Genomic DNA, 18,215 nt, shown 5'->3' on the forward strand with positions numbered 1-18,215 from the left:
AGCAGGTATTCGGGTCGAGATGCAAACAGAGCACCTCTTGAATGCATGTCTACACCAGTCTGCTCGGTGATGTTTACATCAGAGCGTCAGGAGGGAATAAATATTTGAGCAGTTGGGTTGAGTTGGGTTGACTTCCCATATTGCTCAGGCGTCGGTTAGTCTGAAGGGAATCCAAGCTGATGGTATTGCAGCCGAAAGGTTTTATCACAGCTCAAACGAGAGCCAGGATAACTCAGTCAGTAGCGTCACTGTCTAGACCAACGAAATTTGATTACTGACGGAGAAGTAAATGATTATCTTTTCCCCCGCCACATCCAGACTGACTTTGGGGCCAATTTCATTTCCTGTCCACTGGGTTACGAGCAGTGGTCGTCGGAATATGAAGCTCATGAACTCACCTCCATCTAATGCCGTGGTTTAGGTTCTGTCCAGATTTATCTTTACGATATTCTCTATTTCCTATAAGATCTTGGATTCTTTCTGTGTTATACGTGAATATGTGAGTACAATGATGCAGTATCTATGTAGCTGTTGTGACCTGAGAGTTTGTTACGGGTGCGTCTAAACATCTGACGAAGCAGTACACTTATCTTCATCATTTTCATATCTATATTCTGCTGTAACGACCTTAAATATCTGTCTGTATCTGTTAGTTCCAGATGCAAATGTCGGAGTTTCAGAACCAGACCAAATGCATTAGTTGAACCTGAATAATTTCCACTACGTTGCTTTTATACTGTATCAGCGGCGTAGTTCATTCAGTTTAGTGGTTGATGATCTGAGAATTGGAGTTCGATTCCCAAATATTTTCTTTACACCACCGCGTTCAGACCAGCTGTGGGGCTCACCCAACCTCCCATTCAATAGCTACTGGAAAGGAGGTTTTCACTAGGATAAAGCGGCCTGTCTAGTGCACACGTTAAGAATGCGTGAAGATATACCTCGATTCCTCCATACGTCTCCATGTCGTGGTACTCATTTAATTAAGCAGAGGGTGAATTTAGGGCCTATATTTACCTACAGGATATCTCAATGTTGCGATTTTCCACTGCAAGAAAATGTCCTTATGGTTTAGTCCTTCATTGCAATTTGGTTTGTGTGCCTTGCTGATCTGTTTAAAATCAGATCCTTCTTTTATGTTGCAACTCTTGTGAATAAGACGCAGCTGTTTGATCCTCAAGGGCCCAGTGGTTACTGCATGTACCACTCTGCATCCTGACCTCAGAATGTATTTGCGAGTTTCGTATGGTTCTCACAACAAATAGGGTATGTTTCCCCAAACAGAATTAACCGGTTGGTCTTCGTAATTGGAGATGAGCTGTATTTCCTGTGAGGTATGAACTGGGTTTTTATGTATAATTTATAAGAAATCCAGTCTTTAAGGGTTAAGAGGAAACTACCCTTCGTCAAAGTGTCTTTGCTGTCAAATTGAGAGAAGGAATACAAAAAACAGAAGATTTTGGTATACATCTTCGGACTGCACCTGCGAAAACTCGGCCTTTCTGTTTCGTACGAAAGAAGACCTAACGTGGTTCTGATGCACACTCCCTACAACCAGTGAACTCGAACCTGTTACTGAATGCCATGTTTTCTAGCGTCTGCTTGAAATGGGATGCGGTCCACTGTTTAGGTTGCGAATCTCATGGGGTCTGGAAGTCATAACAAGTTAGAAACCTACGTTATTTGTCCAGCGGCAAATAAACTGAAATAGAACCGCCACTGCAACCATGAAATTACGTTAAAACATTGAAGATGAAGCTGGAGCAATCATGCGGGTCGTGGCTTGTTGCCATAGCAACCGTACCGCACGAAAGACAAGTGACTGACATAATGCGGTGATATGTCAGATAACTCTATATATATAGTACCAATCATTTAGACATGGCAGCCAATGACATACTCTCTAGTAAAACAGGAACCAATCATATAGATGCATACAAAGACCAATCATATGAAATCTGTTCATATAATAACAAATCCATAACAGGCAATATTGTTATGTGTGGTCGCATGTGTGTTTAGAATTAGAAATTAGACTTAAGTTGACGACCAATCATGTGACTCTTCCGAATAAGCTACAATTAATTTATGACCCACAGCGACCAATCACATGAATTGTGTTCAACATAGTACAGACCACACATGTTAGCGACGTAAACACTTGTTACGTGTCAAGTTAGACCAATCATATGACTCTTCTGAATTTAAACCCCCAGTTTCATTTCTGAGACATATTAACCAGTCATTTAAGACCAATAATATCGGGTGTCTGGATGAAAGGTATCGAAAATAAAAAATGTATATCTCGGAAACTAATTATCATACACGTGTCCGGTTTATGTCATCGAAAAGGAAAACTCTGCAAGTTTTTATTCATGCCCTGCTTACGAGCATATTCCGCCACATTTTTGCCACCTTGTTAGGAATCACCTGCAGAGAGAGATGACTGGGATATGAATTGGCATAGGTGGACCAATCGCTTGGCCTCCTAAGTCACCAGATTTAACCCCACTGAATTTTTCTTGTGGGGTTATATGAAGAACATTGTCTACCAGGTTAAGATCAACGACCTTCAACACCTGAAAGCCTGCATAAGGGACGCTGTGGCTACGGTAACACCAAACATGCTTCAAGCCTGGATATTTGTCGTGCCACCAAGGTGGCCCACATTTAAATTTATTGAGAAAGTTATATACGCAGAAAAAACTTTGATAGTTTCCCTTTGTAATGGTGTAACCCATTAAAGTGTATAATAATAGCTTTCTGAGATATAATGATTTTATTTTGGATATCTTTCATCCGGACACTCTGTATGTTTATACATAACGAGCATGTGATAGAACAACGAATCATATACTTTCTAGGTCATACAAAAGCACGAACTTTACGGAGTACTTGAAAAGCTAGAAGTTACGTTATAAAACACATGAGCCTACGAACATTGAATAAGGAAACACGTACTAGGTACTTGCATCTGGTTCCTATAGAGTACCTGGATTATGCTTATGTTTCATATGACTCGTGCCATAATTTGGAGCAGTACCTCTCTTTGCTTTCCTGACACTACTCAGACCCTTCCTCCAGTACAAATAACTGTCGGTGTGAAAGAGCCTAATTATATGCCGTAAGATCAATGCCGAACTGTGAACAGCATAATATGCAGAAATTAATAAAAATAAAATTCGAAGAGTTCTATCTCCTGGGATATAACATGTAGTCCGTTGAACTTCAACTGACTTATCCGAGGAATATCTTCAGGGTCGAAGAATAAGCCAGGCAAGGAACCAGCATGAAGCTGGCTTCTTGCTTGGCTTATTCTTCGACACTGAAGATGGAAGCAAAATGTTCCTCCACAACGTTTGTTGATTTACAGTGGATTAAACAGCGCTATATCACAGAAGATAAAACTGTTCATAACTACCGTTGTGAAAACCTCAAATCGTACATTAATTTACTTGTTTTGAAAAGGTTTCGGTCTGTAGCGTTCTGCCGGAAAACAAATCCTGTCTGCATTAGATAACCCGTTCCATTATACTCGTACGTATCTTCCGGATATATTCGTATTGTCAGCTTTCTATAAACTTGATAGCTTTGAAATAATAGATTTAAATCTGTCCTTAAATTTTAATTAAATGCGATTGGAAATTCCTGCTTTCTAAAGACTGAATTGGAAGGCTCCTGCAGCTCTCTGGTGAAGTTTGGACAAGTCTGTGGCCGCCGACTGTGAATATTGCTGTGGCTCCCAGTAGATTTCATGCAGTCGAAGTTTGTATCTCGGTGGAGAGTCTGCCCTTTTTGTTGGCAGGTGACGTAAGCCAACCGTCCACGGGAATGTTGCTACCAAATCCAGTCGATAAGGCCGCGCCATAGCTCAAGCGGTTAGTCGCTGGCTTCCCACCGCGGCGGCCCGGATTCGATCCCGAGTCTGGTCAAGTGGGATTTGTGGTGGACAAAGTGGCACTGGGGCGGGTTTTCTCCGAGTACTTCGGTTTCCCCTGCCAATCTTCGTTCCACCAAATTCTCCATCGTCATAAGGACCCGGGGCAGGCTACAATAGGCCAATCAGTGGCCGCCGTGCCGAGTGGACCCAGTTGGACTCCACCCCCCCCCCACTAAGCGAATTAAAAAAGAAAAGAGAATTAGTTTGGTATGCATGGCAGCTGTTCCGGTGTACGTAGTCAAGAACATTTTTTACCTATGTAAGATCTGAGGTTTTCACGGCGATGACTATGAAGAATGCCGTATTCTGGGATGTGGCGCCGTGTAGATCTTGTGTGAACCGACGTTTCGGAGTAACCCTGAATATGGCGGCGATACATTCCTCCGAAACGTCAGTTCGTACTAGATCTACACGACGCCACATCCCAGAAGACAGCTTTCTTCATTTTTTGACCTGATGACTATCGTCAAAAATGTCCGCTTTATGTAGATCCGTTTTATTCCCCAGGAACAGAACTCCGACATCGAAGCTGGGAACGTGTCCACGGTACGGTAAGTGGCGCCAGTTGGCCATATTTTTAAATACCTGTGATGGATGTTTTAATATGTTCAGGAGGTTGTGTCTGATTCATTGTCAAGTCTTAGGAAATTCCATGTTCGAATACAAGCTAAATATATATAAAGTTACCATAAGACAGACATATTTTATATTAATTATTTAAAGAAGCTGTCAGCGTCTTTCAGACATCGTTCACAACCGAAAGAATTCAGCTCTCATTTAATGTCTAAAATATACATTGTTGCTGCAGTCTGAGAGAAATTCCCTAGAGCCAAGTAAATACATGAACTAGTCCTGTAAATATGCACACAGAGACAGGCTTTCAAATATGGCAGTTTGCAAAATATTTTAAAACATTTTGTGAATTCCCTGTACCGGTAATCAAAAGAATAACCATGCTGGTAATTCTAGTAATCCATGAAAAAATTATTCTGTTTATCGCGCTGGTAACTTATTTTTTAATTTCGATTTGTTCAGAGAAGTGCCATAAGAGAGGAATATAACTCACAGCATATAACGATTTTTAAGGGATAAAAATTTGGCGAAACAATCATGGTGCAAGTACCAGACGGAATGGTATGAGAAACGCATTTGTCTTCCTTAAAATAAGGAATTTTGAAAATTCTATCAGGTGTTGTATTCAAGTTTTTACAGGAGATAAAGCATTTATGCAGTCAAAAGGGCTCAGAAGCGTTTTGCTTAGAAAGTTCAGATTTTTTGTGACCAAATAACCTACAATTTTTTACTTCAAAACTCGGCTTTACTTACGAGAGAAATAATTGCTTATCATTGGATACAAAAGACACGAATTAGGCTGGGGCCACACGAGCGCACGAAGTACGTCCGTTGCAACGAACGTACTTTATGACGGACGTTGCTGAGGACACCACACAGTCGCAGAATGCGGTGCGTAGTTTTCTGTCTGCAATGGAGGCAGAAGAAAGCATAACATTCGCCTCTCTTGTTTATTTCTACAACGGACGTCATGACGTTCATTACAACGGACGAATTTTTTGCGCTCGTGTGGCTCCAGCCTAGTGCTTGTAGGTTCAGGGCAGTCAGTTTGAGTCAAGTCTTGACATGTAAGATTTGAGGCTTTCACGGCGGTGACTATGAAGAAAGCAGTCTTCTGGGATTTGGCACCGTGTATATGTGGTGTTAACCGACGTTTCGGAGGAACGTATCGCCTCCATCTTCAGGGTAGAAGAAAAAATGTAAGAAATCTGCAAGCGAAGAGACCGTGAGAACCGGTAAAAGCAGTCTGCTCTTCGCTTGCGGATTTCTTATATATTTTCTTCTACCCTGAAGATGGAGGCGATACGTTCCTCCGAAACGTCACACGGTGCCAAATCCAAGAAGACTGCTTTCTTCAAAGTCTTGACATGACTCACCACAGACAGATGAGAAAGCATTGTGATCCCATCAGTGTGAAGCTGAAATGTAGGAGATACAGTGTTATGGTTCTGGAGGCATTGCTGCATATATGATTCGTTGCTACCAGTCCCAAGTATGAGAGTTCTGTTACGTTTTTAATAAGTGATTTCCTTTTAGTCAGTTGTTTAGAATGCTCGTATTGCTTCTCGCGACCCCATATCGACAACTTACGTCACCACGTAACCATTCCCAGAACAAATGAAACATGAACTAATTATGACGTCTACTCTAATAACTTTGGTTAGAGTTTGTTTTGGCACCGTTATCTATGTGACACAATGAGAGTGATACGCCACTGATACTTGCTCCAGAGGTTCTTCTTAAATCCGAGAGCTTGAGACATGCCAGAGTGTGCTCGATAAGGGCTAGTCTTCTTTTCATTTCTTGAAATAAAGTGACATATTTGGGGGATATATGAGCAGTTTAGATGTTGAATAATAATAATAATAATACAATGTTTAATTTTTATTCAAATTTATCACCCAGAGTTTCTAGTTGCCATTTATTTCAAGGCGTTCCTTGAAATATTTATGTTTTAAGCCAATATTTAACGTTATATTTAGTCTTTAATGGAATGCCGCACCAATATCAGTAGTCCTAATCACCCCCATCAAGGATTCATTTCAGATCACAAACGGAATGTACTGTCAACACTGTGCTTCACGTTCTTCAGTTGATGGCGCTGCGAATTTGGCAGTTTCTCGGCTACTGAGCTGGAAACTTTGGACTCGCTTATGGTGACACCGCGACATGGCAGCGCCGTATAACGATAAAGCCCATCCCTTCTACACTGTGAACACGCAACTCGTCGTGTCAAAACATTGAATAAGAAGATTGAGGATTAGGAGAATAATGCAAGAAAGAAGACGAAGAGGAAAAAGAAAGATGAAGGGCAAAGAATATTAGAAAGAAGGGCAGAAGAGAAGATGGAAGGAGAAGAAGAGGACGGGAAGAGAAGACAGCGTTTTCGTTTAAATCACTTTCAAGCAGAAAACACCTTAAGAAATGTCCCCTTTAAAGCGTGAATCCGAAAATCATGTCACCCCAGAACCGAAATAGAACGGTTCTTGACTGGTGCATATAGTACCAAGATCTTACGCCGCATGATGTGGTGTGGATGTGGCTGCATGTAAAGCGAGACATGAACATACCTGGCTAGTACGAAATGTCTTACTCGCGAATAGTAAATTTCAATGCAGGACTGAAATGTAGGCCTACTGAACTCTCTAGGGCTCATCACTTTGTTAATATCAGAGTGTCAGAAGGAATTGGGTGTGCAGTACATGCCGTTAACATTTAAAATGTTACCCATTAGTATAGATCAGAAACATCTGGAAAGCTTCGAAATGTGGTGTTGGAGAAGGATGGAGAAGATCAGTTGGACCGATTATGTGGGAAATGAAGAAGTGTTATTTAGAGTCAGTGAGCAGAGGAATATCCTACACGAAATAAGAAAACGGAAGGCTAATTGGATTGGTCATATCTTACGCGGTAACTGCCTTTTAAAAGAAGTTATTGAAGGAAAGATAGAGGGGCGGATAGAAGTGACCAGAAGACGACGAGGAAGACGTAAGAAGATGCTGGATGACCTTGGGGACAGAAGAGGATATTTTCATTTGAAGGAGAAGGCTCTAAATCGCATCAAGTGGAAGAACTGTTTTGGAAGAGACTGTGGACCTGTCGTCTTGACAGATTAGAGATGAATGAATGACCCGTTAATATACGGAAAGCAAAACTGCAGTGTCTACTGTATCATGGATTCTAATAGAAATGGGTTCTATTACAATAATTTGACATCTGCAGACTACATTTTTCCACCAGCTCAGTGGATGTGCTGAGATGAGAATAGCTTTGTAAGTATTTTTTAAAACCGTCCGTAATTTTCTTCAGTATTATAGTAAATATTGGAGCCGCTGCGACCGGTTTAGTTAATCGATATAGAATAATTTGGTTTTCTATGGGTTGCTTTTCTTAGTGAGAACCTCTGTGAACAAGTATCAATCTTAACATTTATAAGGACATAACAATATCGGTAACATTACCAACAGTAACACAGATTATATGTACACACCCAGACACAATATTCATATATGAAAAATTGAAAGCACATTTTCTTTATCATTATTATAATATATAATACTAATAATATCTGTTGTATTAATAATAACCTGCTTATTTGGTATTCTCTCAGTATCAATACAGGTGTGTACAAAAGCTGGTGACACTGACCGGATAATGTTGAATCCATCTCATGTGGAAATCCTAAATAGATATACATCTGGCAGTGCTTAACCAACTTTTGCCGGGCACTGTATGTACTGAATTTGTTTAAAACCTAGAACTAGTTAAATTATTACGTTATTAAATGCACACGAGAATTCTCGGTTTTGGTTTTACCCTTGCGTTTATTATCGCGTTCGGAGAGACCATTGTCTTTGAAATGGTCCTTTACTGGAAACTTTCCATAGAAAAAATGTTTAATCTCATTCTTTGTTTAAATATATTTACGTAAATAATTTTTTATGTTTTATATATATGTTACTGCAATATATGATACGACATTGTAATTTATATACACAATTTCATATTTTGAGGGAGGGGGGTTTTGGGGGGTGGGGATGGCTTTTGAAAGACATGAAGTTGAATGCTTACAGACAAGAACAGTTTGAAAGTCCATTCATCTACTCTTATATGTAGCTAAGACTACTTTATAATTGTCATCTTTCCAAATATGAGAAAGACCACATCAGTACTTTCGCTATCTTTGGCATCTTGTTGGAAACTAATAATGAGATCGAAAACTATATGCAAGGATGTGTGCTCATCTTCGATCCAATAATCTCTTCGTGTACATTGATTGTTTTCACGTATGTTAGAAAGAGGAAGAATCCAAATTTTTCAAATTTGTGACGGAAATATTGGTACCCGTGCTGCGGTAATTACAGTTGTGATGGTCATTGCTAATAAATAGCAGGTACTTCTTTGACATTTTGTGTAATGAAAGTGTCCCGTGATATAAGTTTTATAATAGAATAGCGTTTGAAAATCTGTAGTCTGAATGAGTTTGATTTCTGAAGATTTTTTTTTTCACCACGTCTGCAACACCAATGTGAACCGAATAGATATTAATTTGAGGAAGATCTCCGACTTTTTACACTGGGTTATTACTTATAAAATAAACTATCTTCAACGGAACAATTTGTGGACGAGTTGAACTTAATTACAACATGGAATGTAACGTACTGGTTTATAAAACATTGAGTAGTCTTCCCGCTTCAACTTCTCCATGCAACGTGAACTATTGTAACCATCTTAGTCCATTCTGTTTAAAAAAGATACACAGAGAATGTCACGAATTGTCACACCAGCACAAGAAATGCGCAGTTTCACAGCTTAAGCTTCCTTGTCCATGTTTTCTTTCCTTGGCACTACAGCCCCAGTGGGTCTAGGCCTACCTCCATGAACTTCTCCGTTGCGTTGCTTTATTATCAGTGAGATACGGTTTGAAAACTTTCTTATTCTTCTGGATATTGACACTGCTTTGGATATTCAATCGGGATTAAACAGACGAGTGGAGATATATTTTATATAAAAAAAAACTTGGTTTGTAAACGGGTAAAATACTTCATGTGTATATTGAAACAGGCATAGGATAGGACATCTCTCTTCCTGTGTTATCGGCGTCTATTGCTCCTACATGTTCTGTCCATTTCCTGTCCATGTGTAGTTTGTTTCGATGTACTGGGATTGAACCTGAGCCAGAATGTAGTCTTCTGAACACTGCCCAGCCACGGCTCCACATAGAACCTCTTTAGGCCATCCTTGTGAGTCGTCGCCCCGCTGTGGCAAATTGTCGTTCATTGACTTCAGTTATCGTTAGCAGGATGTTAATTCTCTGCAGTGCTGCAGGCGCTCCAGTAGAAGCAGGCGTGGCTGTACTCGCTGTTCTGCTCCTGTCAGACGTTCATAGCGTAGTACACCGAGGTGGTGGCAGCACTGCTCTCAGGAATGATGTTGCTACTGTTGTTGTTGTTGTTGTTGTTTGGAGCACTCGTGGCTGGTGACTGTACCTGCTGGTATATTGCATCCTGTGGGAAGCTAGGGGAACAGCTTGCAGCACCTTCTGGAACTCCCCTCTCTCCACTAGTAGCTGCTGTCCTCGTCGGGGAACCCGCGTTGAAGGGGACTGGCACGGAAGATGTGGGAGCTGGTACGGGAGACGTTGCTACCTTTCCGGCACTGAAGTTGGGCTGATTAATTTCGGGGAACACCCGTCCGCCAGAGGATGACTGTGGTGGCTTTGGGCCGTCAACCATGTAAGGCCTGGGACCGGGCATCGAACCAGGAGACAACGCTTGTGGAACGCTGTTGGGGTCTGGAATATACTGCAAGGGACCGCGGCCCTGTTGAGGAGAAGTGGAAAGCTGAGCAACCGAGTCTGGGAGGTACTGCCGCATGTAGGCACCATTCGTGTAGTACCTCGCATTGGGAGGCACTTGGTACAACGAACCGATGGCCCCTGGCAGGGCCGGTGTCTGCGTTCCGCGCGCGACCACATATTGCGGCCTTGTGGCAAGCAGCGGTGAGCCCCTCTGGGGACTCTCATTGCCACTGCGCGTCAGCAAATGCACTTGCACTGGGGTGCCGCTCGGGTATGGCACCCTGATGGTCTGCTGCTGTCCATGTCCCACTCTGATCACTGAGGTTGTCGTTATAGGACTTGATCGCGAGGAAGACGAGGCTTGCGGCTGAGGCATGACGCTATAATGAGGTTCTATAATTGCCGTGAGACTTGGATCGTTGAACGTGGATAACTTGACAACGCCGCCGCCAGCGTGGGCCGGTGGGGGCTGATGGTGGTGTAGCCCAACCGGAGACGTGGTAGAGGTGACTGGCGATATCCTCATTTGTACGACACCGGAGGGGGGTGTCATGCGACGCCCGTAAGTCACAAGGTTGGAGGAATTGCGATCGAGGCTCTGGAACCCCCCTGGGAAGTGATGGTACTGCACTGGCGGAGGGGTGGACCCATCGGTTGGGATCACTGACGTCATGGCATCGTTAGGGGCAGGGTAGTTCCTGGGGATCCCTGATGGGGGTGGGGAGTTCGACGCTGTGGGATATTGAAGATGCTGAATGGGGGGCGTCCTCGTTCCCAGTTGGTGGTAGTCTGCACACCCGCCACCTATTCTCATGATTTGTTGAGGAGGCGTGGAGGGACTTAGTTGCTGCTGGTATGGGTACATAACGTGGTGCATATACCGCCGGTCCTTCCTGTCTGTGGGCGACACAGCCTGCAGTATTCTAGTGGGACTATAGTTCCCGTAGATTGACCCCAGTTCCTCCTGGACTGGCGGCATCACCGTTCCACGTCCCAAGGGTACCCGACGCCGAGGTACTGGACAGTTTTCTCCCGTGGGCGAATTCGACTGCTCGGGATTCTCCTGATAAGGCCATGTTACATGACTGCGAGCTGGACACGCCAGAAGTGGAGGAGGCTGGAGCTGGGACTGCATCTGCTGTAAGATTTCTGTAGTAGACCCAAATCGGGGCTTGATCCCTCGAACCGAAGGACGTCGGTTGAAGCCGTAGTCGTCGTGCTCGTCGTCATCGTTACTGTTGGTGTCGCTGTAGCGCTTCTTAATACGTTCGATGCGACCCGCGTCCTGCTCAACGAATAGTGCCAGCTCATCCACAGGTGCAGGAGACGATACTGATGGGGCGGCACTTTCTGCCACGCCCCCACCTGGAGTTCCAGCCACAACGTCTGGCTGTGGAGCCCCACCCTTCTGATCCTCTTTAGCAAGGGCCTCATCTATATCGTCGAGGCTGTATTCCTCCTCTCCGGCCATTGTACTATTGCTTGCAATGGACATCCTCTCCACTGGCGCAGCAACGGACAGTGGTGACGTCACGACTACCTGCTGATGGTAGTAGTCTCCGCCACCGTTCTCACCTTCACCGTCTTCTTGCTCCTCATGTGTGGCTCCAGATGTGACGCACGCTGCTAATGGCGCTAGAGTTGACAGAAACTGTTTCCTTGCTTCCGACGTCACGCTGGTACGAGACACCGCACACTTCGGACCTACAAAATGACCTTGTTTATGCTGGTCGCCCGGACTCGTGGCCGGGGCTGGGAGACCATTTCCAAGGTCGAGAGGTATCCCTTGATGGTGGTGATGATGGTGGTGGTGATGTTGGTGATCTGAGTGTCCACTCCAGTCTACAGGATTACTCATATCCGTGGTGGTGTTGTTCCTGCGCGCGAAGAGATCCGTCAGCTTCTTGTATGTAGAGGAACCTGTGGATGATGAAGATGTCACGGAAGCAGAAGATGGGGACGTCGCCTTGTCAGCAGTGCTTCTTGGGTAGACATTTTCTTGTGTCACTTTCGCGTTCGAATCTGTGGATATCTGTTTACGTGTCTCCTCCCCTTGAGGACTCGTCCTGGGTGGCATTTCCGTGAAATCTTCGCACTCCTGCCTGTCCTCTGCGTCCATCTCTTCCACCATCGTACTCGCTTCCTCGTTCTGCTCAGTTTCCTCCTCATCTAGATCGCAGGTCAGCCTTCGTATTCGCTCCTCGAGAGACTCCTCTTCGTTCTGCTGTGCTCTAGGCTTCGACGCGCCGCCCCGCAAACGGTTTCTGTTGCCAGGTTCATATCTCAGCAGGCTCCGCCGTAAAGTGTTTCTCTCAATAGTTCGTCGTATCTGCGACCTCGAACCGTCTTCGTCCGTATCACTCGTTACGAGGAGAGACTGTTTGCTGCCATGTTGGTCGTGAGGTCCCCCGCAAGTACCGTAAAACTGAGCCAGCTTCGCTTTCTTAGCTTCCTCAAACATCCTCAGGGAGTCTGCTGTAACGAGGAACTGGTGCTGACCGCCACGTGGCCCTGCTTCATTTCGTTTGTCACCATCCTCTCCATCTGTCACGTCTTGAGAGGCGGGCTGTTCCTCAGATGTTGGTCGATGTTGTACTAGGACGTTTGATGACACTGGGAACAGTTGTCTCACTGCTGAGTTAGGTCGCTGTAAGCTGTCTACTAGCACGTGGTGCTGACCGAGCTTGAACGTGAGAGTGAGCTCTGTGCAATCTGGCGATGATGCATCCTCCACCCGCGCATCTTCGGACATGTGATCCTGGCTGGCGTTCGTTGGCGTCTCCTCTGCTGCCTGCCGGGCCTCGCGCTCTTCCTCTTTGGTATCTGCTTCCTGACTCGATTGCTCGGGTTGATCGTTTGTTCGGTTGCCGTCGTGATTCTCGTAGAAACGCACATACCTCTTGTCGACCTCATCGGATTGGTCATCAGCCTCACTGAACGAGGTCTGTGGAGACTCGCCGGTCTTCCAGAACTTTCCGCCCTTCAGGATGCCGCTGAGCTTGCTGTCCGTATCAGGGGGAGGTGATCGTGTCCTACTTGGCTCCCGGTCAGCCTCTCGCACGATGCGCCGCTCCGTAACCGTCGTCATGGTGATGGTCTCCACGATATAGCGCTGCTGCTGAGCCGGAAATCTCCCCGCCTCTGAAACACAGTGAGACATGTTCCTTTTTTTTTCTGTTCATTAACTAGTGTTTATGACGAGATCTCAACACCCCCCCCCCACGCGCCCCAGTTTATCGGACCTGCGACACTGACAGAATACAGTATTACTCGCCCTAGGGGTACAAGATGAAAGCGGATGTTAATTATTTCTGCTGGTACAGCGACAGGAATAGCCAACTGAGATAGACACTACGCTGTCATGGTGCTACCCGACACCGAAGTTACTGAAGGCATTTTGACATTTGGCTTCGAGAACAGAAGCTACCATTTGACGCTCTGTTTCAACGTTTAAGCCCCTTTCCTCGTGGTCCACTTTAACCATCTTTCTTCCTCACTTACTCCATCCAGCAGAGTCCTATTTGTGAAGCTAGTGGTTTCTGAGCTAGTGAACAAGTTTTCTGAATTTATGGAAATTTAATATTATAAAACACTGGGGGAACGCGGTAGCGTAGTTGGCCGAGGCACTATGCTACAGGCCAGAAGGTCGCGGATTCTAGTCCTGATGAGGCGGATTTTTTTTTCAATTGACTTAATCCTTCCAGCCGCACGATGAATCTAGGGTGGACTCAGCCTCTAACATAAATGAGTACCACGAATCTTCCTAGGGGGTAAAGGGGGACCGGCGCGTAAGGCTGACAACTTTACCGCCATCTGTGAGCCGATTGTCTAGATAGTGTGGGATCCTCAACGCCTCACAACCCTATGGGCCACCATGGCCTGTTTGCAGGAACGTAAAATATTATAAAATTATTTTAGAGAGACACAAAATGTAAAATTTAAACAGTATACACCGATGATTCTTACTAAGTTATACTCTTTAATATATACAACAGTGATTACACAAAAACTCCCATGTCATACCGAGCGATGAGCCCAAATGTAACAATGCTACCTCCAACGTAATACTTTTTACACAGGAATGCTTCCTGTTTGAGGCGCACTCAGGAGGCACTGTGCCACACTGTGCACGCGACATTGCAAGAGGCAGAGGCTGTTCTCATACCTGCAGGCGCTGTCTGCTGAAGCTCCGAATCTGTGTGGACCGAGATCTCAGTCACGGCGGGCGTCTTCCCATGTTCCGGCGTCACAGTATCATCGTCGCTTCGCGCTTCCCCTTTAGCGTCTACGTTTCCTGAAACATGAGAATAATTTTCCATTGAGTATCCGCCTCATTCAAATTTTCATTCTGTCATTTATTCCGCGAAATCTGCAATGTTCATGACGCCCACTAGATGTGGGAGGAGGATTTAACTTGTGTGATCCCGCAAGTTCATTGCTTAGCAACGGGGCGGGATATCCTGCAACATGAAAAACTTCGCACGATATCCAAAACAGGGCATCATAACTGGATTCATGATGTGCGAAGAAGAGGGAGTACATCCGGGAACATCCAGGCCTTGGAGTGGTGAAGCCTAGAGAATAACTCGAGCAAATGATATAATCCAGAGATCCATAAACTTTAAGCAACTTTAGTTGCAAAACTAAAGATAAAAGTAAAGTAATGTAATGTAAATTAAAGTAAAGTAAAGTAAAGTAAAGCTATCCCTGTAACAGGCCATGAAGGCCCATAGGGTTGTGAGGCGTTGAGGGTCCCACATTATCTAGACAATCGGCTCAAAGATGGCGGTAAGGTTGTCAGCCTTACGCGCCGGCCGCGCTTTACTCCTCAGGGAAAGTATTTAATTAATTCCTGGTACTCATTTCAGTTAGAGGCTAAGATGACCCCAGGACCATAGTGCCGCTTCAAGGGTTAGGTGAACTGAAAGAAACCCAATGACCACATCGGGACTTGAACCCGCGACCTTCCGGCTTGTAGCCTCAACCAACTACGCTACCGCGTGCCCCCAAAGAAAAAAGTACGCTTGGAATTTTTCAACAAGAGCTTTGACCGGACTTCACTGATTCACGACAGCGTGAAATGCCTAGCTTTTGTGAATACGGCCATGAAACGTCGATGGAAGCAGTGAATATCTTGAAAAGCTGAGAAACTATAAACTTGTCAAACGAGATTATGTGTTATGCAGTTAAACCATTTTACACCTATTGGTTAGGTCACATGGGAAGGCAGTTTTAAAGATCGTATTGGAACAGGGGCTGTAATGAGCTACTTCGAGATTAGAGCTATTTCCCGGACCCCAAAAGTAGTAGGGATGTGAAGCTTACTACTCCTGAGTGTGCGAATCTTCTTCTGGTCCTCAGAAAGAAAAAAAAAGTTTGGGGAGTGGGTAATTGGTTAGGGGAGCATGAACTGCATGGAGCTGGCTTTAGGTAGCGTAAAAGATCAGGCTTCTGTTCTGACAATCAATAAAAATGGTACAACAATTATTCTGGTACGTAGATTATTAGTAAATTGAGTTGCGATGAAGATTTCTGAAGAAATATCCTTAATATAGTTTCAAGGCTCAGAATCGAACACAGGAGTTTCCGATAATGGAAGAAAAACGATTACGGAGTTGTCTTAAATGAGAAGTTTTGTCCATTCAGGCGCCGATGCTCGCAACCGGTTGACTCTGTGGTGCTACTTAACACTGACTAGAAGTGGATGCGTGGATGCTTGATAATCCCGGCCAAGGTTTCACGTTCTGCGAGAATCTCTTCGCCTGTTTCACTAACTCAGACCCGTCTATGAATTATCCCAGAAAGATCCTGCTGTTTCCGTGCAACCGTAGCGAAACAGGAGCACACTTGTTACGTTAGAGGGTTGTGTCGTGGAAAGGGAGGGAACGAAGCAGTTATTCGCACGTTGTACACGTACCCGAAATACTGGCGTTCTTCGAGGCGTTCGCTCCAAATTAAATCACTACAGTAGTTATTATTATTATTAACTTCTTCGTCTTTCATCAGCGTTGTTATTTGTAAAACTCTAGGTCTTGTTGTGTCTGTCTTCTTTACGATTGTTTAGTGTTCAGAAAGTGTCCGGTAAACAGACGAGACAAAAGTAACATCTGTAGAAGTGGTTTAATTCTACTAGAAGGTGGAAAATTTCAGAAAACGTGAAAATTCTAACAAATACTCCTTTAAGTATGTATCAGGAAATTAAAGTCGGTATAGCGACTGGCTACGGGCTGGACGACCAAGGGATCGGAGTTCGAGTCCCGGTAGAGTCAAGAATTTTCTCCTCGTCGTCCAGACCGGCCCTGGGGTTCACCTAATCTCCTATCAAATGGGAACCTGGGGCTCTTTCCCCGGGGGTAAAGCGGCCGAGGCTTGAAGATGACCACTCACCTTCAGCTAGTGCTGAGGGCAAGAAAATGTGGATCTATAGATCCATTCCCCTATACGTCTTCATGGTGTAGTGCGTAATTAGATAAGCACAGGGAAAACTTTACCTTTTTTTTACTCCTTCAAGTTATATTGCCCGTTACCGCAGAGGTTCTAATTTGAGGATTAATAACAGAGATTCAGACCTGAATAAATAGGCACTGAGGCCGTCACAGCGGTAATTATGAAGAGTTCTGTCTTCGGGAATATAACGCCGTGTAGTCTGTTAAAAGTCAATTGATGTTTCGGAAAAACATGTCGCCTACAACCTCAGGATCGAAGAATAAGCCAAGCTAACAATCAGCACGAACCTAGTGGCAAGCAGAGCTTAGACCCTAAAGATGGAGGCGAAATTTTCCTCCGAAACTTCGGTTTACTTTCAGCAGTCTGCACGGCTTTATATCTCAGAAGGCAGAACTCATCAGACTAAAGTAACATTAGCAATAAATTCGATCAGACATTTCATACTAAGGTATCGGCTCCATTTTTGTGGAGGAGCCGTTACCCCCATCGGAGTCACGTTTATTGATCAGCCTGTAGCTGTCGATATTGTGTTAATTCTTCTGGAACAAATGGGGATAATCCACGAAATAAACGGAACGATTTGCATGGAACGCGCCTCAGAACGAAAGGCTCCCGTACGCGGGTCGATAAGAGACTGTGTTCCCATGGCAACCAGCAGGCACCAGGCCAAGGTTGCGCCCACTGCCCGGTCCCAAGCGATGATACACCTCCGAAATACTGACCCAACAATGATAAGATGCGATGACAATATACAGCTATTACACCATGTCTCAATGACACGATTCGTATCCTATCTAGCGACAATGATACAGCTCCTAAATCTCTGTATGGTGTCAGTAGGGACCGTTTATTAGCACACGATGATAATACTGCTGACAAATGCTCAAGATCCTAGATAGCAGATATCCAACAGCCGCATTTGTGGCGCCTATAAACTCAAAGATGAACACGATGAAATAAGATCATGTACATTTAAAGTGATCGTGATGTAATTCATGGATGAAATGTGATTATAAAACGCTCGTAAACTTTTTCATTCTGAAGTGGAGTTGCCACGCTGAATACTGACAGGTTCTAAATTCTAATTTAATGACGACACAGATATTGCGTCCTGCAACATGGATTATAGAGCTGTGAAGTCCTGAAATAATGAAATCGTAAAGATGATCCTAGGTTTTCTCGAGAAACTGATAAATGGTAGATCATTAGATGATGTTTGAAAGTATGATACCAAACACTATATACTCAAAACTGAACACAGCTCAAAATATAAACTTACTCTTAATGTTAGCGGCCTCCGTAGTCTAAAGGTAACGTTCCCACCTCATGACTCGTGATACGCGGGTTCAAATACCCGGCGGATGTCGTCGAATTTTTAAGGTCGGAAAAATTCAGGGAACAAGTCCTCCGGGAGAGACTTTAAGCTGTGTGTCCCGTGTCGTAACTTTACGGCAC

The 18,215-nt window shown here is 44.3% G+C and overlaps 1 protein-coding gene across 1 annotated transcript in view; it reads right to left on the reverse strand.

Moving 5' to 3' along the window:
* Positions 1 to 7,694: 7,694 nt before the first annotated feature.
* The window catches only part of LOC111866917, a 192,934-nt gene continuing 182,413 nt past the window's right edge, over positions 7,695 to 18,215 (reverse strand). The window contains exons 3-4 of the mRNA XM_023856286.2: positions 14,479 to 14,607; positions 7,695 to 13,454 (exon numbers count right to left, since the gene is read on the reverse strand). Coding sequence (XP_023712054.1) covers positions 9,889 to 13,454; positions 14,479 to 14,607 — 3,695 coding nt within the window. The 3' untranslated portion in view covers positions 7,695 to 9,888. The remainder of the gene's footprint in view (positions 13,455 to 14,478; positions 14,608 to 18,215) is intronic.

This window comes from Cryptotermes secundus, unplaced genomic scaffold (assembly GCF_002891405.2).
Source record: "Cryptotermes secundus unplaced genomic scaffold, Csec_1.0 scaffold899, whole genome shotgun sequence".
NCBI classification, from domain to species: Eukaryota; Metazoa; Arthropoda; class Insecta; order Blattodea; family Kalotermitidae; genus Cryptotermes; species Cryptotermes secundus.